At 48.4% G+C, this 25605-nt stretch overlaps 1 protein-coding gene across 1 annotated transcript in view; it reads left to right on the top strand.

The window, feature by feature from the left end:
• SLC2A9 (solute carrier family 2 member 9) overlaps positions 1-25605 on the top strand; it is a 183353-nt gene that overhangs the window by 132653 nt on the left and 25095 nt on the right. The window contains exons 9-10 of the mRNA XM_079920325.1: positions 1177-1278; positions 2857-2932. Coding sequence (XP_079776451.1) covers positions 1177-1278; positions 2857-2932 — 178 coding nt within the window. The remainder of the gene's footprint in view (positions 1-1176; positions 1279-2856; positions 2933-25605) is intronic.

The raw sequence follows: 25605 nt of genomic DNA, 5'->3' as shown, positions 1-25605 counted from the left end.
CGATGGAGGATGTCTAGAGCAGGCTTTGCACGGGAGCAGGGATGTGTCTGCAATTAGAGAGACAGCAGGGGGCGCTGGTGGGGCTGGAGGGGAGCGGGTGTTGAAAGCAGATGCCATGTTGGGTTTGGGAACATATGTATACGTATAACTGATTCACTTTGTTATAAAGCAGAAACTAACACACCATTGTAAAGCAATTATACTCCAATAAAGATGTTAAAAAAATAAAAGAATCTCTTTGGCCACTGTAAAGAAAATCGATGTGGGCAGGGGTGGTGAGGGCAGAAGCAGGGAGAGAGTGAGGATGCTCGAAGAGGCTGCTTTGCCCCGTGAATCGTCAGAATGAATGTGCACTAAAGCTGGCCTCAAACCTGAGTTCAGTTAATCCTCCTCTACGTAGGGAACTCTTCCATTGATAATAACGATTCTGCATCGCCCCCCACCTACTAAAAGATTAAGTCCCGAATTTATCTAACAACGGTTCTAGGAACTTAGCAGAGGGAACGGGCCACATCAAACAAAAGCAAAACTGGATTTCTCATTTGGCCCCCAAACTCTCTGGAAGGCGTGAGTGGGTGCCCTGGGCTCCATCCAGGTGGGCAGCGCCCACCAGAGCTGAGAAATTAAAATTCAGGCTAAGCAGCCTTTCATATCCTGCGCTTACATCATCATTTGAGAAGCGCTTACGTTAACCTGTTGCCTGGTGGGAAGTCTGCATGTGGATGTGGGGATTCTCCTGGTTCTGAGGGCTCATCCTCATGGGAGGGGTGTCAGAAGGGGAGCCAGTAAGGGGGGATCCAGAGCCAGGGCCCCGTGTCCCCAAGCAGACAAGCAGTTTTGCGCTGGGAGCCCATTTCCCTGAAGTACCCCTCCCATCCACTCCCGACTCTGATAATACCTTTTATCGGGTGGTTCTGTTTCTGAGTCTGGCCAAGGGCATTCCCTGCACCCCACTCTCTGGCCCCCAGGATGTGCAGCTGTGACTTTCTTCTCCCTCCCTTTCTTCCGCTCTCGTGAAGATCATTCCTCTGGCTGTGGCAGGGTAGAAACTGGCCAAGCGCCTCCAGGTCAGAGCCATCCTTTAACAACGACCCCATTGCAGTTCCAAGCATCATGGTCCCCTTCGCTCGCTGCTAGAAGGGGAGTAATAACCGTCTCTCTCTGACCCTGACCTAGGGCTTGGTCATCGAGCGCATGGGACGGAGACCCCTCCTCATTGGTGGCTTTGGGCTGATGACCCTCTTCTTTGGGATCCTCACCGTCACGCTGACGCTGCAGGTGAGAGGACGTGTCTGTCGCTCCCCAAGGGAGCACAGCATGGGCATGGCTTCTGGCTTCGTGCTCTGGGACTTTCAGCTTGGGAGGTCCATACAGTCTACAGACGACTCTTGTAATGCAGCGTTCCCAAGGGCATCTCGGCTCTGAAGCTGCTGGGCACCCCTGGGGAGGGGGTTTAGTAATGGGTCCTTGAACTGGGGGGAAAAGAGATACAACTTCTGGTCCTGTCGCTGCCACTAGTGAGCTGTGTGACCTCGGGCAAGATATGTCCCCTCCTGAGCCTCAGTCTACCCATCTGTGGAATAGAAGAGATAGCACTAGATGAGTCCTAAGATGCCTCTTGCAACTCTCACATTCCAGCTCAGGGTGGCTGGCGCTGCCGTGTGAGGCACCTTCACGCCTCATATCGACACCTGTGGGGACCAAGAGGGGCTCTGGAGCCAGACCGCCGGGTGGGAATCCTGGCTTTCCCACTTACTCTCCATGAAACTTTTGGCAAGTCACTTAACCTCTCTGCGCCTCGGGGCCCCATGTCTAAAATGGGACAGTTATCCCTGTATCCAGGGGTATCGTGAGGATTAAATGGGAAATGCACTTAAAGCACTTGGAACAGTGCCTTGAGCATAATAAGTGCTCAGTGAATGTATATTTGTGGGGATGGATAGAGCCATAGCTAATTCTTATGAAAGTGGTATTTTTTTTCCTTTCATGGTGATGAGGAAACCGAGGCATATATCTAAATGAATAAGCTGCCCAAGGTTTCACAGCTGGTGAATGGCAGAGCTGGGATCAGACCCCAGGATCTTGGGGTTTCCTCTGCCCCCCGCAATGCTCAAGGCAGCCTGCATTAATTGAGCACTTACTCGGTGCCTCGAGTCCATCTAGGCCCTATGGGAAGCATGATGCAAAGTCACAGTGGTCAATAAAACTTTGCATTTTTCAAAAACAAACCCCTAAATGGAGAGTTGCACATGTTGGTCATCTGCCAAAGGTCTCAATGTCCCCCACATCTTTAGAAAAAGGCAATATTACAGTAATTCCCCTACATATGAACAAGTTCTGTTCCAAGAGCACGTTTGTAAGTACAGTTTGTTCGTAAGTCCAACAAAGTTAGCCTACGTACCCAACTAACACAATCGGCTATATAGTACTGTACTGTAACATATTTATAATACTTTTCACACAAATAATACATGAAAAACAAACACAAAAAATAAAGAAAACATTTTTAATCTTATGGTACAGTACCTTGAAAAGTACAGTAGTACAGTACAACAGCTGGCGTCCAGGGGCTGGCATCCAGTGAACAGGCAAGAAGAGTTACTGACTGGAGTATGCTGGGACGATGCTGACTGCTTCACAGGCATCATCTCATCTCACTCTGACATCTGTAACATAGGCGGATGGGATGGCTTAAGGGTTATCATCATCCCCATTTTATGGACGCTGAAACTGGGGTTCAGAGGTGTAAAGTGAGCTGCCTCAGGTCATGCAGGTGGACTAAGGAGAAGCTGGGCTGGGTACCAGGTCCTCCAGCACAGCTGCCTCCTCACCTGCCCAACGGCTGCTCTCTTGCAGGACCACGCAGCCTGGATCCCTTACCTGAGCGTCGTGTGCGTTCTGGCCATTATCGCCGCCTTCTGCAGCGGGCCAGGTAAGGCACCCCTCCTTCCTCACATGCCAGCCCAGGCACTCATGGCACCATCAGGGTGGGGTGTTCTTATTGTACGGATAGAGAGCTCGGGGTCTGGGGAGGGGCAAGGGCCCCTGGGAGTGGAGGGGGAGGGGAGGGTCCCCATCGATTTAAATGCAGTGACCGCCTTGGTTTCCATCCAACCGATGGTAGGTAACAGGCTCACTCAAAGATGCATAGATGGTAACATACAACAACACCGCAGCCATTAACAGCTGCGAGAGCTGGGAGCCAGATTCACTAGTTTGGGATGAATCGAAGATACTCAAGTTACAGCCCGTGCCCACAGAGAAGCTACAGTTTAGTATGGAAGGTATAATGATAGTTATAATAATAATGGTAATGTCTCAGATTTATTCATCACTGATTATGTACTATACTTGGCCACGCACTTGATGTGTGTTAACTCATTTAAGGCTCGTGACCGCTCTAGAGAAGCCAGAGATGGGAAGCTACTTGCGCAGAGCAAGCAGCGATGGAATTGCCCCCAGGCCCTAACCACCACCTTACACTGTACCTGCCTGAGTGTGGAGTCTGGAGTACTCTGAGCCTCAGTTTACCCAGGACCCACCTTCAGCCCCAGCTCTGCCATTTCCCTAGTGAGCAAGTCCTCTGCTCTCCTAGGGCCTCAGTTTCCTCATCTTTCAAATGGCCAGGGGAGGTGAGACTGAGGGCCCTGCCACTCCCAGCTGGGGGTCTGTGTCCCACAGGGGCCCAGTCAGAGGCCGCGCTGGGGCTGGGAAGATGGTGTGGGGAAGGTCTGATGACTACAGATCTCTCCGGGAAGCACTGCTGTGGTTCTGATTTGTTTTGGTTTTTGTGTTGATGAAAACAAGTTTCTATCAGAACAAATGGACCCAAATTTCTCTCTCCCTTTGCACTGCTGATTTTCATGGGCTGTCACGTTCCGAACCCTGTCACATTTGTCCCCAGCCACGACAACAGAAGGCCATAATGAGATGGTGGAGAGGGCTGTGGAATGACTGGGGGAGGGCGTCAGGCACGCACACCTGTGTGCACACGCATACACGTGCATGCACACACACACACACACAGTGTGCTGTGATGATGAGATGGCCAGAGGAAGAAGGCACCTTCCGGGGGAGCAGCTAACGACAGGAGGACAAACAGGGAGCCCACGTTGCAGTTAAAGGAGATTCAAGGAGGGATGTGCTCAGTCCCATGGGGCCTCTGCACTACCAGCTCCACGGGCAGTAGTCACATTGGTACCCCTGGAGGTGGGTAGCCAGTGGCTCCATGCAAGGCCTGGGGACACTGGGGAGGAAACCCAGGGGGACAGTCTCTGCTCTCACGGAGCTCATAGGCTGGTGTGGCCATGTTAGCGGGGATGTCATCCACCCAGTGAGGCCTGTCCTGACCACCTAGTATACATGCACAAACACAAACACACATACGTATACACACACACACATGTACACACACACATGCCCACACGTGTATACACACACATACACATACAAGGATACACAAACACATACACACAACACACACAAGTATACACATGCACACACGCACACATGCACACATGTACACACACATGCCATAGTCACACGCATACACACACATACCCTCAATCACATCATCCTGGTTTACTTCCTTCACAGCATCGTTTACTGGCTCATCTCCATACTGTATCCTCATCTGTTTAATACAGGGATTGGCAATCTTCGTGCGCTGGATGTCTGAATACACATCATCCCTACTCTGCACAGTAGTCTTGATATTAGGATTAATTGCTCCCATTTACAAATGAGGAAACTGAAACCCAGAGAGGTTACAATGTCCCCTAACATGAACCAGCTGGTGAGTGCTGGAGTCAAGATCTGAACCAGATCTTTAAAAACCTGTACTCTCTCTACCCCATTGCAAAGAATAAGAATTCACATCCATGCACTGCTCTGAGCTTTCCCAGCACATTCCCTCTGTCCCCTGATCTAGTCCTCACACCAGTTCTCTGATAATAATAACATTTATTGAGCACTTACTATGCTCTAGGCCCTGTTCTAATGCTTTCTCATAAACATACTCTGTGAATATAAGATAACACAGAGTCAGTATGTCAAAAGAAAATCACAATCAGAGATTTTACTCAGAATCAAACTTTACTAATAATTCTCAGGTCATCGTTAAGACCCAGGTGAAGTCTGAAGTCATCAACACAGCTCCCCAGATTCTTCCTTGCATGTTAGAGTGCACTCTGGCCCAGATTAAACTTGTGAGGTGTCTAAATAAAACATGCAGGGCAACACTTACATACAGGAAGTATTTTATTCATGAAGCATCTTCATTTATACTTTGATAATTACACAGCTGACACTGACATTTTCCAGTGGACTATACCCATAGCTATACATTCCATTCTAAATAGGCCAGGTGTAGCCCCCTAAAGGCATTTGGTACATAAGGACTCTCTTATCTTTCTGCTAGAAAATACCATCATGAGGTTGGCTTAGCAAGTTTACAAACAGAATGGACCAGGTCATTTCTTTTTCTTTCTTTCCTCTCTTCCTATCCCAGTTGATAGAAGATGAATTACAGGTAAGCTGCAAAACCTTTCCTTCCCAAACTAATTTTATTCTCATTGTATAGATGAAAAAAAACAAAGATCATATTGATTAAGTCATTTTCCCCAAGTCACACAGCTAAGAGACAAGTGCTAGATTGGAATCTATACCATCTTGTTCTAGGACCTGCAGTCTGAACTCTGATCTATGCATGTGGTCAGTACTCATTGGCTGTTTGCTAAAAGGTGCGTGGAGTTAGGCCCATTTTGAGATTGACTTGCAAGACTGACACAAAGAATTTGGGATAAAAGGGGAAGCTTCTGTTTTTATCTTCTTCAGATGGGTCTACTCTAGATCATTGTGAATCAGTCCTGTTTGTGTCTACACAGAAAGGTATAATTTTGCCATTCATATCTAGTTGTCAAATGTCTGTGGCTGAAGATGAAATCAGAGCATTTTGATTTTCATGGTTTCCAGCTGTTCTTGCTTCAAATATCATCTGTACACAGAGGTCAGGAGCAGTCTTTCTTCTTTGTCTCTTAAACTCAGATATGGAAATCACAGCTCTCGTGTTGAAACAAAGGCCGTGCTGACACACGCAGAGCTTCATAATGAACTGAGGCAGAACAGAGGATTGGGATGATTTCAGAGCTGGCAGGGGACCCCAGAGATCTTTTGGCAGATGAGGGGCTGTGTCCAGGAGCTGGGATGAATTAGAACTAAGGCATCCCAAGTTCATGAAAGAACAGAAAGGTTTTCAGTCCAGTTATTCATTGGAAGTTCAAGTCCCATCTATGGTTTCCCTGCCAGGAAGTCCTCCAACCATGAGTTGATTGCTTCCATTGATGGGGAACTCACTATCTTACGAAACAAACAATGCTGTGGTCCAGGGTCAGGGAGCTATGGCCTGTGAGCCAAATCTGGCCCATGGCCTGTTTTGTATGACCCATAAGCAAAGAATGGCTTTTACATTTTAAAAGGAAAACAAAAAGAATGCGTGACAGAGACCACATGCAGTGGCCTAAAAAGCCTAATATATTTCCTATCTGACCTTTTTCAGAAAAAGTTTGCTGCTCCCTCTAGCGTCCCTCAATTCTGACATTTGGAAGAAGGGAGAATGAGGTAGCTTATGAGGGAGGGAAAGACGAATTTCCATACAGCAGGAACAGCCAGCGAAAATGCCAGAGTGTAAAAGGAAGTTAATGGCAAAGGAACAACAAATAATCCAGCAGGGCCAGAGCAGTGGTCCTCAAACATTGCTAAATCACATGGCAAGCTTCTAAAAGTCCTGATGGCCAGGCTGCATCCACGGCCAGCCAAACCCTAATCTGGAGGTGGGACCTAGGCCAAACTTGGAAATCCCTGGGCTAGAGACGCCTTTTCCAACCTCATCTGAAAGCATTACAATTACCTGGGTGGCTTGAGAACTACAGTGAATTCCGACTCAGGCCTCACCTGACGCTGGCTCAGTCGGACCTCCGGGGTAGAGCCAGGCAAGAACCGCTGTCCTAGCATTGGGCAGGGCGGGGGAGCGTTGGAGCGGGGTGTACAGCACAGGACAAGTCAGAGATGTGTTGGAAGCAGGTCCACGGAAGCCGGGGCAGTGCGTTAAGATTTGCCATTTTATCCTGAGCTCCAGAGAGGTCCGTTGGGGGGATTTTTAAGATTTGCAGTGAGAAGGGTGGATCTGGGAGGTGGATGGATGGAAACAAAGCAGAGGCGAAGCCGCAAGCCAGGGGCCAGGTGGGAAACGCAGGCGGCAGGAAATGAGGGCCAGACGAGGGCAGTGGGCCTGGGCAGCGCCAGCCGGCAGGGACCCCATGGACGGGGGCCCTGTGCTGAGTGCAGGCTGCTGAGAGAAAGCTCCACATTTCAGGGTGGGATTTGAGCACTTTTCGGGTTTTTCTGATAACAGCTCTTCTCCCAGGAAGAATAGTGAGTGCTGACATGGTCTCTCAGTGGACGGGTTGGCCTTTTTCTCTGTCCTCTTACACAAAGATACTAAATTGAACTCATCCACAAACCTGCCTGAAGTGGTTACCTGCCCCAAATCACAAAGCTTTGGCTTCTGTGCTTTTTCCCAAACGCTCTCCCTTCTTGCGATGATGTTGGCTCCCCTTGCAGTGTTTGCAAACACTGCTTTTCTGTGAGTGCGACCGTATTGCATGCTGAGTTTCCAGCATTTTAGATTCTGAGCTCTCCATCAGTGTCAGGGAGGCTCCCTGAGGAAGGTCCCTCTGCCCCCCTAATCTCGGATCAGCTGCTGGTCCCTACCCTCTGCTCCCCAAACCCCCCATGTTCACCGAGCTGCTGGGCCTCACCCACTCCAGCTACTGTACCCCGAGACTGACCAGGGCTTAGAAACTTCACTTGGACTCACATTGGCAGCACACAGCTTAAGCCCCTGGGGGAATTACCTGTCCAAGGGGAACTGCCATTTGGGTTGTGAGATCATCTTGCATCCTTCTAAGTGTACATGAAGGAACAGATCCCAGGAGGAGCCACCCTGGGAAAGCGTGGTTCAGAGCCGATAAGAGATAAACTTAGGCCAAGGGCCTCCCCGGGGAGGCTGCCCCTCCACGATTGAATGAAAAGAATCTTCTTCCCAGGAGAGAAGCTGTAAGTTTGCCTGAGGCAGCTTCTGTGGTTAGCAGATCAAAAGAAGGAGACTTGACAGGGAGTTGAAATTAGGTGAAGAGAAAGAAAGAAAACAAGAAAGGCAGTTTCCTGCTACATATTTTATTTGTTCGTGTGACCCCAAGGCAGTGGCAGAGAAGCCTAATAAATGAGGCACAGGATAGAAGAGCTTTATCTTCGAGAAAAAGGAGATCATCCCCAAAGCATGTAAATTACAGTTTGAAAACTCTTATTACCCACTGACTCTGTACCTGGCACCAAGTTCCGCCCTTTAAGGGCAGTTTATGAGCGGGTGCAGAGGACAGACACACCCTGGTCTACACAACAAGATGGAGTTTGATCACCGCTTTGACAAAGGAGCACATTATGATCTGAGCCTTCCAGAAGGCTGGAGCAGTCCTGATGGGAGAGATGCCAAGTGCCCAGGGAGCACATGCCTGGCTTGAAAAGGGGACACCTCTATCTATCACACTGATGTAATCTGGAAAGACTGCCCGCGTGTACTAACCTTTGCAGGGGCCATCAGGATCTCTGCCCTGCCCACCCCTCTCCCCCTGCCCCATCCCACTGTCCCTGCTTTACAGCTACACAGAGCTGCGTGCAGCTGCCCCACTGTCACCCACGCTTACATGATTTTACAAACCTGTCCCCCCACCTAGAACTCCACCCTTACACATTGTCAACTAAAAAAAAAAAAAATGCACGTGAGAGTTGTGAGTTAAGTTTTATTTGGGGCAAAATGAGGACTGTAGCCCGGGAGACAGCATTTAAGATAGCTCTGAGAGACCACTCTGAAGAGGTGGGGGGAAGGTCAGTATATATGTGATTTTGGTGAAGGGGGAGTACGTACAATCAAGCACACATGTTTGCAGAACGTTGCTGCTAGTCTCGAGGGGCAGACATCACCATGAACATTTTTAGTGCTTTTATAGATACGAGGAGATGCAAGAATTGGGCTCATAAAATCTTCTCCTGAAAATATCTAACCATCTGAAGACCTGCTCTGCCAGTCCTTCCCAGAGCACAGAGGGCCTCATTCCTGATCTCCACCCTGAACTCCTCTCAGGGGGTGTTGAAGGTCAGCGGCTGCAGCGGCTCATGATTTGATCCTTGTAGAGGTAGATGGCAGGTGCCAGTTTGTAGTTGGCACCATCCATTTGAGGAATGGCTTCTCATCTTTAAAAAGTCAGCTCACACTGTCCCTTGAACCTTTCTTAGAACTAGGCAGCCCCTCCTCTGTGCTCGTTCAGCCCCCAGAATTGCTGCTGGTTTCACCCTCTCCACCCCAGATTACAATGGCTGAGGCTGCTCCATTTCCTGTAATATCTGGGAATGTTTCAAAAGCAGAGAACTTGTTTCCATCACTTCTGTATTCCAGGCACCAAACACAGAGCCTGGCAACGGGTCAGCACTCAATGTACGATTGTATTTCTCATGCATTCATTCAGCACTCACGCATGGAGACCCCAACACCACTTCTGGCAGCAAATGTGTCATGTTCCCCACACCCATCCTCCAATTCTCTAACACCAGCTGGGTGTCCAGCTGACTATCTGACTATCATTGGGGAACGGGACTGGATTGACAGTTGAGGCTCAGAGAGGTTAAGTGCTTTACCAAAAGTCACACAACTAATGAGCAGGGGAGCCAGGATTCCAGTTCAGGTTAGTGTGACTGCAGAGCCTGAGTTCTTAAGCTCTACAGTAGACTACCAAGATAACGTAGGACCCGGACACTGTGTAAGCATGTGGAGATAGTTACCTGGACAAGTGGGGGGTCAGGTTACCTGGCGGGAGGAAAGTTAAACTGCTTCCTGAATGTTGAGCTGAAGAGAGCAGAGTTATCAAGCATGGGTTTTCAGAGTGTGCACTCCCCACAGTGCCCTGTCTAAAGATGCATCATCCCCATGTTAGACGAGAACATGTACTGTCTCTGACATCAGCCCACAGGCAAACACAGTCATACACATACTCGGGAAAGCATGCCCACACACTGGTTCACACATATACATACATATACACACGTGTGTGTACCCCTCTCTGCAGATGTCCCCCGAGGCTCCTTTCTTACTCACTCTCAGAGGCCTGACTCCTATCCCTTGCCCGATTCCAAATCTGGCCTGGATTCCCGACTTCAGGGAAGGGGGTGGGGGGGAGCATGGGTGGGTCCTGGCCTCCTGGGTGGGGTGAGCAGACGGTGTGACATGCACAGGCACCAGACAGAGTTGTTGCCTGCCAGGTGTCTGGAGAGCTTCCCCGACTAAGGTGAGCTGGGCCACAGTGTGTGATTGTTCAGGTCATACAGAAACATACTAATTTGTGAAACTTTTTTTTTTTGAGGAAGGGCCACACTTTCTGGTTTACAACAGTGTCGTTTGGGCTAGCAGTGGCCCTTCAGTTGGCTGGCTGAAAAGAAAAGGAAGAACTTCTGGGCAGAGGACAGAAGTTCAGAGAGCAGGGTATGCTGATGGACTCAAAGGACACAGAGTGTCCAGGAGGAGAGAGTCGAGCGGAGTGGGGGGGCTGCAGGGAAGGTCCAGACACAAGGAAAGCAATGTCAGACTGTCACGGCCCTCGCAGGCTGAAATACTATATTTTGTCCTCCCTGCAGTAGGCAACCACTGAAGACCTTCAGGCTAAACTGTGACATCATCAGACTGGTGTTTAAAAAGTCTATAGTGTGGGGACCAATTGGAAGTAAAATATGGAAGATGGGAGAGGCTTAGTAGAAATGAATTTAGGGGTCATTAAAGAATTTGTATCAGTGAGCTATCACTGTGTAACAAATAACCCCAAAACCTAGTGCATTAAACAATAACCATCTATTGTTGCTCCCAAGTCTATGGGTTGCCATGAGAGTTTGCTACACTGGCCCAGGCTTTGCTGATATCCATGCATGTCTGCCTTTGGCTGGCAGATTGGCTGGATTCCAGTTAGTCTGAGGTGGCCTCAACCACTGTTTGTAATCAAGAGGGGTCACTTGATGTCTGTCACCATCCAAGAGGCTAGTCCAGCATTTTACATGATGGTAGCAAAATTGCAAGAGAAGAAACATGCAAAACCTCCCAAGGTCCAGGCTTGACCTCACTTCTGCTGCATTCTCTTGGCCAAAATAAGTCACAAAGCCAGCCCAGAACCAAGGGGTGGAGAAAAAGCCTTTACCTCTCCTGGGACAGTCTACAAAGTACTGGGGCCATTCTGCAATCTCCCCAGAAGTTGTAACCATAGAATAGGAAAGGGATGACAATTATGGACTCTCATTTTAGGAAGAAATATAAGTCATTCATTCATTTACCCATTTTATGAGTAATTATTGAGTGCAAACTGTGGAAAAGCCATCCTTCAAATCCTGGAGATACAGTGGTGAACCCCACACACACACACACACACACACACACACACACACACACACACAGTCCCTGCCTTTGGGGAGCTTACTTAAGCAACAGTCAGAGATCAGGGTCCCCGCTGGAAATGTATGACACACTCCACTGGGATAATTTGAAAAGACAAATTGCAGTGGTGATGGCAGGCTACAGGGAAATGTCAAAGACCCTAATTATTTTTACGGTCTCAGCATATGACACGAGCGTCCACCCCTCCACCTATTACTGGCCATGTAGGAAGCAATTTACTGAAAGTTAATTCATCACAAGTCAACTCACTGAATGGTTAAATTGCTGAAAGCCATATCATAGAGAAAATCAATTTGCTGAATTTATCTTTTTTTAATGACTTTATCATATTTTTTAAACTATCTCTCAAGAATGTAGGGAATTTTGTATGGACGCAACAATTTTAACACCTTTCATCGATTTCTGTGTTGTTCTTCATTAGGCTGCATAAGTGAATTTAGAAAAATTTTCCCTTTTTAATTTTTTTTGCGGTACGTGGGCCTCTCACTGTTGTGGCCTCTCCCGTTACGGAGCACAGGCTCCAAACGCGCAGGCTCAGCGGCCATGGCTCACGAGCCCAGCCGCTCCGCGGCATGTGGGATCTTCCCGGACCGGGGCACGAACCCGTGTCCCCTGCATCGGCAGACGGACTCTCAACCACTGCGCCACCAGGGAAGCCCCCTTTTTTTAAATTTAGTTCCCTGTTGTTGTAGCTGAAGGCTACTGGGCAAGAGAAGGCACAGTTGAGCAGCATAAAATATATTTGTATCCACAGTAAGAATATATATCTTCCTCCCTCTTCAAATCCATTTTATTCCAAAGACTCATACACACAACAAGTAACAGGATTTGGATAGCAAGAGATGTGTCAACACACTTATCTAATTTATTTGATTCCTGTGTTTGGAAAACAAGAGTTTGGGTAGCAAAGGTACAGAGAGCAAGGGATACCCGCACATCGGTAGATGAGGTTTCTCTTGTTCACGTATTCTTATTCACAAATGGATTTTACATCTTTGTCTTTTGGTGACTTGACCTTGAGCCGACCATGTGCCCTTCATCAGTCACTTCTCCAAGCCTAATTTCTGGCCAGGACAAGGAGATACCGCATTCCACTGCCCCAGAGCCCCAGGGAAGCCCCAGGGAAGCTGTGGGACTCAAGAAAGATGCTCAGTGGATGCTCTTGGGATCTCACTACAACTTTGTCAAAATCTGCATCGAGGGGCTTCCCTGGTGGCACAGTGGTTGAGAGTCCGCCTGCCGATGCAGGGGACACGGGTTCGTGCCCCGGTCCGGGAAGATCCCACGTGCCGCGGAGCGGCTGGGCCCGTGAGCCATGGCTGCTGAGCCTGCGCGTCCGGAGCCTGTGCTCCGCAACGGGAGAGGCCGCAAGAGTGAGAGGCCCGCGTACCGCAAAAAAAAAAAAAAAAAATCTGCATCGATTTCGGCAAGTCCTTGTTCGGGTCTCAGTTTCCCCAACAATGAAATGTGAGGCTGAGCCAGATTAGGGGCTCTCCAGCTGGGTGGCTGTGTTTCAGAACCCCCTGCCAAGGTCAAATGTTCCTCCCCATCCGCTGTCCAGGCCACTGGGTAGGCAACAGGATTGGCATTTTAACACATTTTCTGGAAGATTCCTGAGTAGCCAGTCCAGCCCAAACCACTTCCCTGCTTGTGGAAGCTTTCAGGCTTAGTGACCAACTCCAGGGCTGCCCAAAGACCTACACCCAGGTGGCTGGCCATACTGACCACTTGCCCCTCACTTCTCCTGCACAGACCCCCTGGGCAATGGGAAAAGTCATATGACCATGATGACAGTGTGAACAATCAAGTATTTAGCCAGCATTTTAGCTTCTGTGCTGAGTATTTCACTCAAGTGATCTCACCCAGCTCTCACACCAGCCCTATGGGGCAGAGCATCTTATTCCCATTTTGACCATGAGGAGGCTGGGCCTCCAGGAGGTTATGACTCTTATAGGTCATGCGTGCAGATGCTCCTGCCATCAGCGGGTGGCAATGTTTCTGCTCTTTTCTACCGTAGTTCAGCGAATACTGACCCCCCCGAAGATTCATGTCCATTCGGAACCTCAGAATGTGTCCTTGTTTAGAAATAAGGTCTTTGCAGATGTATTTAGTTAAGGATCTCAAGATAAAATCATCCTGGACTCAGGGTGGGCCTTAAATCCAATGACGAGTGGCCTTATAAGACAAGGAGAGAACACAGAGAGACACACAGAGGGTGATGTGAAGATGGAAGCAGAGATTGGAGTGATGTGGCCACAGGCCAAGGAGCACCAAGGCGTGTCAGCCACACCAGAAGTTAAGAGAAAGGCGTGGACACTTCCTCCCTCGCAGCCTCCAGGGAAAACCAACCCTGCCAACACCTCGATTTCAGACTTCTAGCCTCCAGAAGAGAAGAAATAAATACCTGCTGGTTTTAGTCACCAAGTTTGCGGTTTTTTGTTAGAGCAGCCCTAGGAAACTAGCCAAGAGGTTGGCAGGAAAATATCTCCTTATCCCCAGAGAGCTGTTGATGTTGGGCCAATGGGCTTTGGAAATGACAGATTTCCATCATCTAACCATCATCATTCCCATCATCATTAATACCAAACAGATGGCTGGTAAGCTGCTCGCCAAGCTTACAGTGGGCATTCTGCTTATTCAAGAAGACCAAGGGGAACTTTTAAAATTAATATCATCTTCCTTAAGGGGGGCACCTGTTCAGAGCTAGGTACCACATTCACCCTGATCCTCAGAGCATCCTGCCAAGGAAACACCCTATTCCTGACAGACATACCTGGGCTCCTGGAGCCTGCATTGTCCACATCATGTGGGCATAGGCGGTGCAGGATTTGAACCCACGTCTACCTGACTCTGGCGTCACCTTTCCTGCCATACTCTCTCCTGTTTTTCCAAACACTTAGTTTTCTTCTTTATCTCTTTCCCACAGCCTAAGGCAGAGTTAATTAGTGAGCTTATCTCCTGCAGTGTTAATTTGGAATTATGACAGTGCTCTGTGTGACTGTCTGCCAAGTCCCTCCTGGAAAGGATGGTTACTCAGAAGCAATCACAAGCAAACGCTGTTCTGAGAGTGAATTTGAGCCTTCCAAGGTTTAGGGCAGAAGCCTGGATTTGCAACCAAAGTGTGGAAAGTTTTGAAAACTCTGGTTCTGCAGCCCTGGAGTCAGTGACACCCGCCAGGCTTCTAGGCTTCCCTGTGGTTCCCCCAGCAACCATCTTCCTCCTGGCTGGGATGGAGCAATCCTGGGACCGGGCAAGGGAACCTGTCACTTAGTTGTTCCTTGCAGCCGCTAAGATGGTGAGAGCATGATTCTCTGTCCGGGTTATTAGTGTCCCATGGCTGCTGTACCAAAGTGCCACAAACTGATGGCTTTAACAACAGAAAGTCACAGTCTGGAGGCCAGATGTCCAGAACCAAGGTGTCAGGAGAGCTGAGCTCCTCTAGAGGCTCAGGGGAGAATCTGTCCACGCCTCTCTCCTAGCTCCTGGTGGCCGCCAGCATTCCTTGACTTTTAGCCACATCACTCCAATCTCTGCCCCATCTTCATGTTGCCTCCTTCTCTGTGTCTGCCCCCAAATCCTTCCACCTTTCTCTTATAAAAGATACGTGTGATTGCATTTAGAACCCACGGCGATAATCCAGGATAAGTGCCTCGTCTCAAGACCCTTAACTTAATCATCCTTTTTGCCGGATAAAGTAGCATTCACACACTCCGGGGATTAGGAGATGGGGTATGTACATGGAAGGCCTCTCCCCGCTCCTCGGTTCGGTTCACTGCTCTGCAGCAGCGCCCCCTCCCACCGCCACGCAGCTCCACCCTCCTTCTCTCCTGTCTCACCCATTTCTAACCTCACAGTGGGTGAAGGGGCTCAACAGCTGTGAACCAACGCTTGTTGGCCTTCCTCGCACAGGCAGTGACCTGGCAGCTGCCTATGGAATTTCCACCTCTGTTGTGTCTTGGTTCTGAGTCCAAATGAAGCTTCTGTGTTAACCTCCTGTTACCCACGTAACATAAATGTTAAGTAGACACAATGTGGTTACAAGGCAAGGAGTGGTCACTTCCGTTAAAGAGGGTCAGGGAGGCATAAAAAGGAACACATGCAGTGTCTGGATCTTGAGTTAATAGGAAGTAGTTCTTGGGGGCAAGGTGGGGTGGGGCAGGGGCTGTGTCAGTGTCCTGTGGCTGCCATTCACAACCACCACTAACCTGGTGGCTTAGAATAACATACATTTATTCTCCATGGTTCTGGGGTCCAGAAATCTGAAACCACTTTCACTGGGACAGAGTCAACGTATCTGCTGGGCTGGTTCCTTCTGCTCTGGGGGCATATGTTTTCTGGTCTTTTCCCACTTAGAGGCCGCCCACATGCCTTGGCTTGTGGCCCCTTCCTCAATCTTCAAAGCCAACAGGGTAGAACCTTCTCTCCTCTCTGAACTCTCTGAACTCCTGCGTCTCTTTTATAAGGACCCTGCAATTCCATTGGGCCCATCTGGATTGGGTAGGGTAATTCAGAATAATCTCCCCATCTCAAGATCCTAACTTAATCATACCTGCAACATCTCTTCTGTCCTATAGGTAACATTCACAGGTTCTGGGGATTAGGACATAGACATCTTTGTGAGGGCACAGGGTGCTGGTTAGGGACATTCCAGGTAGTAATAGCATTTCCTAAGACTAAAATGCATAAGAAAGTGGGATATATTTGGAAAATGGCAAGTAGTCCAGGTGGCTGGTGGCATCATGGGGGAGCAGTGAGTATTGGCAGAGGGGCTAAGAGGTAGGCAGGACCGGATCAGACTCTGCCTCGTATACTCAACTTCTATAATGAGTGTATTAGTTTTGCTTGGGCCACCATGACAAAGTCCTACAAACCAGGCAGCATAAACAACAGAAATGTGTTGTCTCACAATTCTAGAAGTAGGAAGTCCAAGATCAAGGTGTCAACAGAGTTGGTTTCTTCTGCGGCCTCTCTCATTGGCTTGTGGAGGGCCCTCTTCTCACTATGACCTCACGTGGCCTTCCTTCTGTGTGTGTCTGTGCCTTAATCTCTTCTTATAAGATTGGGTTAGGACTCACCCACATGACCTCATTTAATCTTAAAGGCCCCATTTCCAAATGCAGTCACATTCTGAGGTATTGGAGGTTAGGATTTCAATACATGAATTTTGGAGGGGACATAATTCAGCCCATAACACAATTTTGGAGGGGACATAATTTAAAATGAAGGTCCTAGAACAAGAAACATCCATGGTTCAGGTACTAATTCTTCCTCTTACTAATGGTGTGGCTTGGGGCAAGTTGCTTAACCTCTCTGGGCCTCATCTGAAAACTAGAGATAACAGTAGTATCCACCTCACTGGGCCGCTGTAAGGATTAAATCCATCCATTTATTGAGTGGATAATTACTGATGGCAGCCATGTTCCAGACACTTCTGTAGGTGCTGGGGATACAATAGTGAAGAGACAAAACACCTGTCACCATGGAATGTTTATTATAGTGAGACGTTGTATGCTGTATTGGTAAACAATATAAAACAACGTGAAAATTCACTTATAAAGTATATTGGACTGGAATAAGCACTATGGAGAAAATTCGAGCAGGAGAGGTGGCCAGGAAACATCTATGGGAAGGTACTGCAGCTTGATACAGTGTTGTCAGGGAAGGCCCTGGTGGTAAGGTGATAGCTGAGCAAAAATGTGAAGCCATGAGGAAACGAGACATCCAGAGAGCTGGAGGAAGAGCACACTGAGCAGATGGAATAGCCAGTGCAAAGGCCCTGGGGTAGGAGTATGTTTGATCTGTTTGAGGAACAGCAAGTAGGCCAATGAGGACAGGGGAATAAGTGAATGAAGAACGGCAGGAGCTGGGATTGAGGGTTGAGGATGGAGGGCGAGGAAACAGCAGATCGTGGACAGCTCCATAGACCATTCTAAGGGCCTCGGGCTTTTTCTTTGGGGGAGATGACAACCCTCTGGGGATTGGGGGTCGAAGAGAAACAGTGTCTGAGCTCCATTCTAAAAGGGTCATTTGACTGCTGTGTTAAAACAGCCTGTACGAGGTCAAGGTAGGAGCTGGGAAACTAGTTGGGAGGTTTTTACAATCATGCACACGCTGTGTGGACTCTTTGTCTCTTGGTAAGGAAGCGTTCCAAGCCCAAGGCTCACTCTTGTGTAGCCTAGTGGAGGTTGAAAGGTTCCATGCAAGGGACCACCTTTCCCAACACCATCATCATCACCATGACCACCACCACCACCATCACCATCACCACCATGACCACCACTGCCATCATCATCACCATTACCACCACCATCATCAACAACATCATCATCATCATCACCAATACCATTTACTGAGCACCTATTATAGGCCAGGCACAGTGCTAACTACATTGCCCACATTATCTCCTTTAATAAGAATTCAAGAGTTAATTGAGAAAGAAAGAGGGCTTCTCCTTCCTTTGCCTCTGCTCACATCAGAAACCCAGGTGGGTGCAGAGACTGCAGGCTGGGACGGGCAGTGGAAACAGGTCATGAAAGAAATACCACATCCACCTTTATTTCCTCTTTCACAGTTTTTTTTGTTTGTTTGTTTTGTTTTTGTTTTTTTTTTGCGGTACGTGGGCCTCTCACTGTTATGGCCTCTCCCGTTGCGGAGCACAGGCCCCGGACGCACAGGCTTAGCGGCTATGGCTCACGGGCCCAGCCGCTCTGCGGCATGTGGGATCTTCCTGGACCGGGGCACGAACCCGTGTCCCCTACATTGGCAGGCGGACTCTCAACCACTGCGCCACCAGGGAAGCCCCTCTTTCACAGTTTTAATGACCAAACTCTCGTGGGGGTCAAGAGGATTGGCATTAACCTTGTTTTAATTTGTATGTTTCCAAAAGAAATACAATTACATGATAGTGATCACTTCTCTGAAGTATCGAAAATAACAGCTAAAATGGAAAGGCAGCCCAACACATTCACACACTGTCTGCTGTTTTTCTGGTAATCCTAAGTCCCATGGGGAGGGGGGAGCAATATAAGGGAATAAAGGGTGACAGACAGTAAGGGGGTGCAGTTTAACTAAGGTCATCAGGAAAGGCCTCTCTGAGCAGGTCAAGTATGAACAGAGATCTCCTCAAAGTTAGTAATTGAGCCTTGCAGACACCTAAAGGGAAACTCCCCCAGGCAGAGGCAATAACTGAGGCAAGAGCCTGCCTGGCATGTTCTAGAACAGTGCCGCCCAAAGACATACAATTCAAGCCACCTGTGTAATTTGAAATTTTCTAGTAGCCACGCTGAAAGAGTAAAAAGGAAACAAGTAAAGTTACTCTTAGTAATATATCGTGTTCGGCTCCATATACTCAAAGCATTATCATTCCAGCATGTAATCACTATATAAAACGCGTTGATGGGGTATTTTCAATTTCTTTCTTTTCACAGTAAGTCTTTGAAGTTGTCAGTGTGTATTGTACACTTACAGCACATCTCAGTTCAGACTGGCTACGTTTCAAGGGCTCTATGACTGCATGAGGCTAGGGGCTACCATGTCAGACAGTGCAGTTCTAGAAAGAGCAAGGAGGCGTGTGTGCCTGGCGTGAACAAACAGGGTAGAGGTGAGAGACGTGAAGTCAGGAGTAGGAAGGAGCCTGGCCCACAGTGGGGGTTAGTTTAGCTGTTGGATTCCCAGCGCAGTCAGTGGGGAACTATCGTAGGGTCTACTCAGAGGGCTGACGATTCCATTTCTACTTCCAATGCTCACTTCGGCTGCCGTGTGGATAACAGATTGAAGGAGGTGTCCCAGGCATCCTCAGAGAGCCACTCTGAGGTGAGTCTTTCACTAATAAGAGTAGCAACAGTAGTGGTTGTTGTAGTAACACAGCACCAATAATAATAATTAAGGTTTTAGAGGTTACCAGCCACTTTCACACTCATCACCCTATTGGGTCAATGTCCCCATCTTCCAGATAAAAAAACTGGGGCTCAGAGAGGCAGTAATTGGCCCCATATACCACAGTTAGTGTCAGAACAAGGTCTAGCTGTGTTCCTTTGTACCACAATTCCCCCTCACCCCCTCCTGAATCCCTGGCTGGAGGCAGAGGGGCCCCAGGTGAGGCAATGGCCATGCCTCATTTGTCTGCATTGCATCCTTTCATCCGGGAGCCATAAGCTTTGAAATGCTCTGTTTGCTAAGATGGCCAATCATGGGCCCTGGAACCAGATCTCTGCAAACCAGCACTACTGCAGGGACCTTGGGCTGTCTCATCAATCCAGGGGTGGCAGATATTCAAAAACCATCAAGCATGGAAACAGCTCCCACATATTCTTCTCTCTTCTGTCCAGAAAAGCGTAGGAAACTCACCCTGGGCACATGGCACAAAGGGAGAGGCACGCACGGGCTTGAGGTCAGATCACCCCTTTGACTACTGTGACGTCCTTGGAAAGTCACTTAGCTTCCCTAAGCTGCGTTTCCTCATTTGCACAATAAAACAAGTAACCTTCACCTTGCTCTGCAAGAAGGATAGCTTAGTAATGCGCATGGTGCTGGGCACACAGAAGGTGCTTGGTGAGCTGTAATTTCCTTCCTTGCCTCCCTCCCTTTATGAAGGCAGATTTCAATACATTCTGTAACAACACAAATTATAAATTGAGTTCTAGAAAGATGATAAATGGTTTGATAGAAATTTGTTTCCTTCACAAGCCCCCCCCCCCCACCCCGCCCCAGGTGATAAACACATGGTAACTTAAGGCCATTATGTGACTTGCTGGAGAAAATTCTAGGCAGGTTTCTCAATCTCAGCACTACTGGTATTTGGGGCCAGATGATCCTGTGTTCTGGGGGTGATCCTGTGCACTGTACGATGTTAAGCAGGGTCCCTGACGTCTATTTACAACGGCCAGTAGCATCTCTTTTCCATTGTGATAATTGAAAGTGGCGCAAAAATGTCCCCTGGGCAGAATCACCCCTGGTTGAGAACCACCGCCATAACTGGGTGTTTTGGAATAAACGCTGGCTCAAGATTCAAATCCACTTAGCTCCATCTCTTACTTGCTGTGTGATTTGGGGCAAGTCTCTCTTCTTCTCTCTCTCTCCCTCTCTCTTTCTCTCTCTCAGTCTCAACCTCCCGCTCGCACCCCACCCGTTCCCTTCCTCATTTACCCACCTCCGATTCTCACCAAAAGCCTATGGGATTATTATCCATCTTACAGATGAAGACTCTGAGGCACAGAGAGAGACAAGGGGCTCACCCAGGGCTTGTAGCCAGTAACAGGCAAGCCAGGTTTCAAATCAGTGCAGTTCAGCTTCCTAATCCACACTCTTCACCACACTGTGCTCCCTGCCTCTGAAATGCACACGAGACGGTGAGCTAGGAGATTTCAATGAGACGTACCACCTACCAGGTCTGAACCGGGCCTGGCACACAGTCAATGCTCAATAAGCACTAGTTGCCTCCTCACTAAACTGATTTCAATCAAGAAGATTCTTAGGGTTCCACATGCCATGGTTGCATCTCAAAGTGTTTGCACTGAAATAGGAAAAAGCTTAAAATCTCCTGGCAATTGTTTTCTTGTGTTAAGATATTACACCTGGAGGTGTTTGACTCAGTATTAGGGGAAGGAACCCTGAAACAGCAAGGGACGACTCAAACGCTGATGCCCACATACTCAGAAGAGGCAGGAGCAGCGGGTCTTCAAACCGTCTCTTGGCTTTGAGTCGAGATCTTTCTAAGGCACCAGTGTCTGCATGAATAGAGTATCTTTTGGAATCTGCATTAGTTTCCTATTGCTGTTGTAATAAATTATCACAATCTCAGTGAATGAAAACAACACTAGTTTATTAACCTACAAGTCTGAGCCACAAAGTCTAAAATGAGTCTGCAGAGCACCTTTCCTTCTGGAAGCTCTGGGGGAGAATTTATTTCTTGCCTTTTCCAGCCTCTCAAGGCCGCCTGCATCCCTTTCCTCACAGTCTCTTCCTCCACCTTCAGACCTCTGCTTCTTCTCATAACATCTCTTTTTCTGACTTTGACCCTCTTGCCTCCCTCTTTTAAGGACTCTTATTTTAAGGACATTGATGCTCACCTTGACCAGGCAGGATAATTTCCCCATCTCAAGATTCTTAATTCCATCTGCAGAGTCCCTTGGCCATTTAAGGTACCATTTTCACAGGTTCTGGGGATTAGGATGTGGGCTTCTTTGGGGGGATATCATTCCCCCTATCACAGCATCCTTTATGCTCCAAGTTTGCATGAGGGGAAGAAAACAACAGGAATATGAAATGGCATTTCCTCTACATTATGTTTCCCACGGGCAGCTTCATGTAGTCGGAAAACTATGGGCTTCATCCTCTTCCAGCCTTGGGCCTGAAGGCCGGGACCCCACTTACCAGCTGTGTGACCTTGGTCAGGTTAGCTCAGCTCTCTGATTCGGTCCTGTCTGTAATATGAGGATATGTATATGTAATATGAGGATAATGCATACAAGAAAGCTATGGTCTGAGTGTAAAAGAAATCTCTGCTAAGTGCCTAATAAAATTCCAACTCACAGGGCTTCCCTGGTGGCGCAGTGGTTGAGAGTCCGCCTGCTGATGCAGGGGACACGGGTTCGTGCCCCGGTCTGGGAAGATCCCCCATGCCGCGGAGCGGCTGGGCCTATGAGCCATGGCCGCTGAGCCTGCGCGTCCGGAGCCTGTGCTCCGCAGCGGGAGAGGTCACAACAGTGAGAGGCACGCGTACCGCAAAAGAAAAAAAAAAAAAAAAAAGGGGGCCTGCAGGGGCTTTCTTTATAAGGAAACTCATGCATGCACTTTAGCGCATGGATTTTCTGAAACCTATGTTGGTGGCTTACAGTACATTTTTTGTTCTTTTATCTGTTCTCAGTTATGTTCCCAATTAATTCATTCAACAAAATATTTTGAACACATACGATATACCGGGTACTGTGTTCCATACTGAGGATGCAGAAACGGAGATATTTTCCGTCTCTGTGGAGTTCATCATCTAATTAAGATAGACAATCCAATAATTCTAGCCTAAAATAATTATACATAATTATAAATTAATTATACATAATTATAAATTAGGTTGTAAATAAATATAACCTAAAAAACTGAAAACATAACTTGGGAAGCGCAAATTCCGTGGGCTCGGCTGTCACAAACAATAGGGGGAGTGGGATGAGTAAGGTTGGTAGGAAAGTGCATTTGTTAATTTAAAAGTATTTATCAAGCACTCCTTATGGTGACCCAGCACCCAAGACACACCAGTGAATGACACAGGGACGTGGTCCTTGCTCTTGGACCTTACGTCTTGGAGAGGAGGGAGGGGAGGGGGAGTGTTCAGACCCCAAGCTGCACCCCCCCAACAAATGCATATTTATAGAACCCTGACCAGTAAACTAATGAATACTTTATAATGAGTGACATGAACTAAGAAGGAATAAATAGAGTAAGAGAAGGGCAGCTTTAGTGAGGGCAGACAGGAAGGGCCTCTGTGAGCATTGAAGGCAAGACTTGGATGCTAAGAAGGAATCAGCCCTGTGAGGATCTAGGGAAAGGACGTGCAAAGGTCCTGTGGCAGAAACTTGCTTGAAAGGTTCAGGGAAGGCTAGAGTGTTGTTAGGAAGGGAAAGAGGTGAAGTTAGAGGTGAAGTTGGAGGAATAGCAAGGACCAGGTGACGGAGCAGCTCATAACTCTTTGGTAAGGAGTTAGGATTTTATTTTTAATGCAGTGGGAAGCTATTGGAAGTTGGAAGCAGAGGAGGAATTTGATCCAGCCTCAGAATGCAAGAGATGTGGCTATATTTCAATCCTTCATTCAGCAAATCATTATTAATTACCTACTGTGTGTCTGGCTCCACCCTAGGCCCAGGGGATGCAAAGATGAGTAAGACTCACCTAGTAGAGAAACAGCCAGTTTCATTCATTCATTCATTCATTCATCCATTTACCAATGTTTACTGAGCTCTCATACCCTGAGCCTAACACTGTTCTAGAAATTAGGGCAGAGCATGGAGCAAAACAGACAATATATCTGCCCTCAAGGAGTTGACGTTCTGTTGGAGGAGGGTTATAGTGAAAACATAAAAATATAAATAAATTAAATTTAAAAAACATAAATATCATATAAAAATATAAGATAGTGATGAGAGGAAGGAGAATGGTGGAGGGGGTGCTGAGATGGGGACGGGGCACAGAAGTCCTCTCTGGGGAGGTGATAACAGAGCAAAGACCTGAGAGACGGGAGGGAGGCCGCCGTACGGGTATCTGGAAACAAGCCGTCCAGGTAGAGGGAACAGCCGGTGCACAGGCCCTGCGTGTAATTCCGTGCTCGAGAGGGAAGCTCCCAAGGTGCTGATCCAGGTACCGAGATGCACCAGTGAGTGACACAGAGACATGGTCTTTGCACATGCCAGCCTCAGGGAGGACCTCCTGAGGAAGATGTAATGCCAAAGCTGGGGCCTGAGAGGTGATCAAGACTCAGATCTGGGCTCTATCGAACAGCTGGACTCTTACTTTCACAAGGAGTGAGCTCCCCATCACTTGAGGTATACAAGGAACAGTGTTGATGGGACTCCATAGAAAGGAGCTGGAGTCTGACCTGGAGTCCAGCCCTGGCTGAGAAGGGCACTGATTCATCCATTGTCCCCACCTTCCCCCAACACCCCCTCCCCGCCCCTGTCTAGGCCAGGCCTGTCCCTTCATCCCTCATGGGTCCGTGGGGGCGACAGGTGGTGTCCCCCAGTGTTCAGGGGTCTCTGGGCACACAGAGGAAGGTGCCAGCGGTGAATTTTAAAAGGTGAGAAAGAGTTTTCAGGCAGACAGTTGGGAAAAGGAAGGGGAAGGGGATCCCCACAAGGAACCGCCAGATGCAGGCCAGGTGCGTTCGGGCACTGCAGGTTGTCCTCCTTGGCTGCTGTCTTACTGGCTTTGCCCTTTCCAACAAGGCAGCAGCTTCACTGGCAGGAGAACCCAGGCTGTGGATTCAGGCCAAACGATTAGCTGTGGTCCCGCCCAGCAGGAAGGTTTCTGCTCCCCCAGGAGCCAGGGCTGAGCAGACCCCTATTGGGTTTAGGCTTTTGATGTGGAAATGGTTCAGCTGTGCCGAGGCTGGCATGTCACAGCCAACCCAGGATGAAAACGCAGCTGGGGCGGCTACCTGCAAAGGCAGCGCTCCCCGACTTCCAGGGGTAGCTTTTTTCTCAGCCTTAACATCTGCTGCAGCCGTAGGAGCTGTGGGCTGCGAGGATTTGAGGAAGACACCTAGAAAAAAAGAATAAGCTCACCTCTCCACTGAGGGAAACTCCCAAGGAAAATCAGGAAAAACCCCAAGGCCTTCCTAGGTCACACGCACACGGAGCACTTCAACTTGGCCTCACGGGATCTATCGCAGCATCCTCGGGTCTCCTGTTTTAATCATCTGAACGTGGGCTCCCTTCTCTGTGCTCCCCGACTCAGCCTCATAGCTGGTGTGTCAGGAAGACCACGTGTCAAATCCTACCTCTGCCACGTATTAGGTAAATGACCTTGGGCAAGTCACCTTCCCTTTTCGTGCCTCAGTTTCCTCATCTGTAAGTTGGGGATAATACTGCTGACCTAGTAAGAGTCTTAGGCAATTAGAATTAATTACTATGACCCTGCACAGGCCGCCACACCGTGGGTGGGCAACACAGGGTAGGTATTATTATTTAAGCTGTTCACCTTGACTGAGAGGATTCCATGGAAGGTCCAGTAGACCTGGGTTAGAATCTCACTTCTGCTACTGCCTTACCAGCTGTGGGACCTCAGCTGAGAATTTTTACCTTGGGCCCGATTCCCTCATCAATAGTTTGCCTGGGCCAGTCTCAGCTTGCCCCGGATATCCTGACGTCATTATCAAGAGCAGCCCCTGTGTCTCTGAAAACACATCATACAGTCTCTTCACCCATCAGTCAGTTGGGTATGACACGGCCACCCTCAAGGACTCCTGGGAGGATGAACAAAGAAGAAGCAAAGGAAAACTCCTGATGAACCAAAAAGGCCCACCCGCCATATGCCAGACTCACATTTACAGAAACATCAGTCTGAGAGCCAAA

The sequence above is a fragment of the Stenella coeruleoalba genome (assembly GCF_951394435.1).
Source record: "Stenella coeruleoalba genome assembly, chromosome: 4".
Classification (NCBI taxonomy): Eukaryota; Metazoa; Chordata; class Mammalia; order Artiodactyla; family Delphinidae; genus Stenella; species Stenella coeruleoalba.
This window is presented reverse-complemented; position numbering and strand designations above follow the sequence as displayed.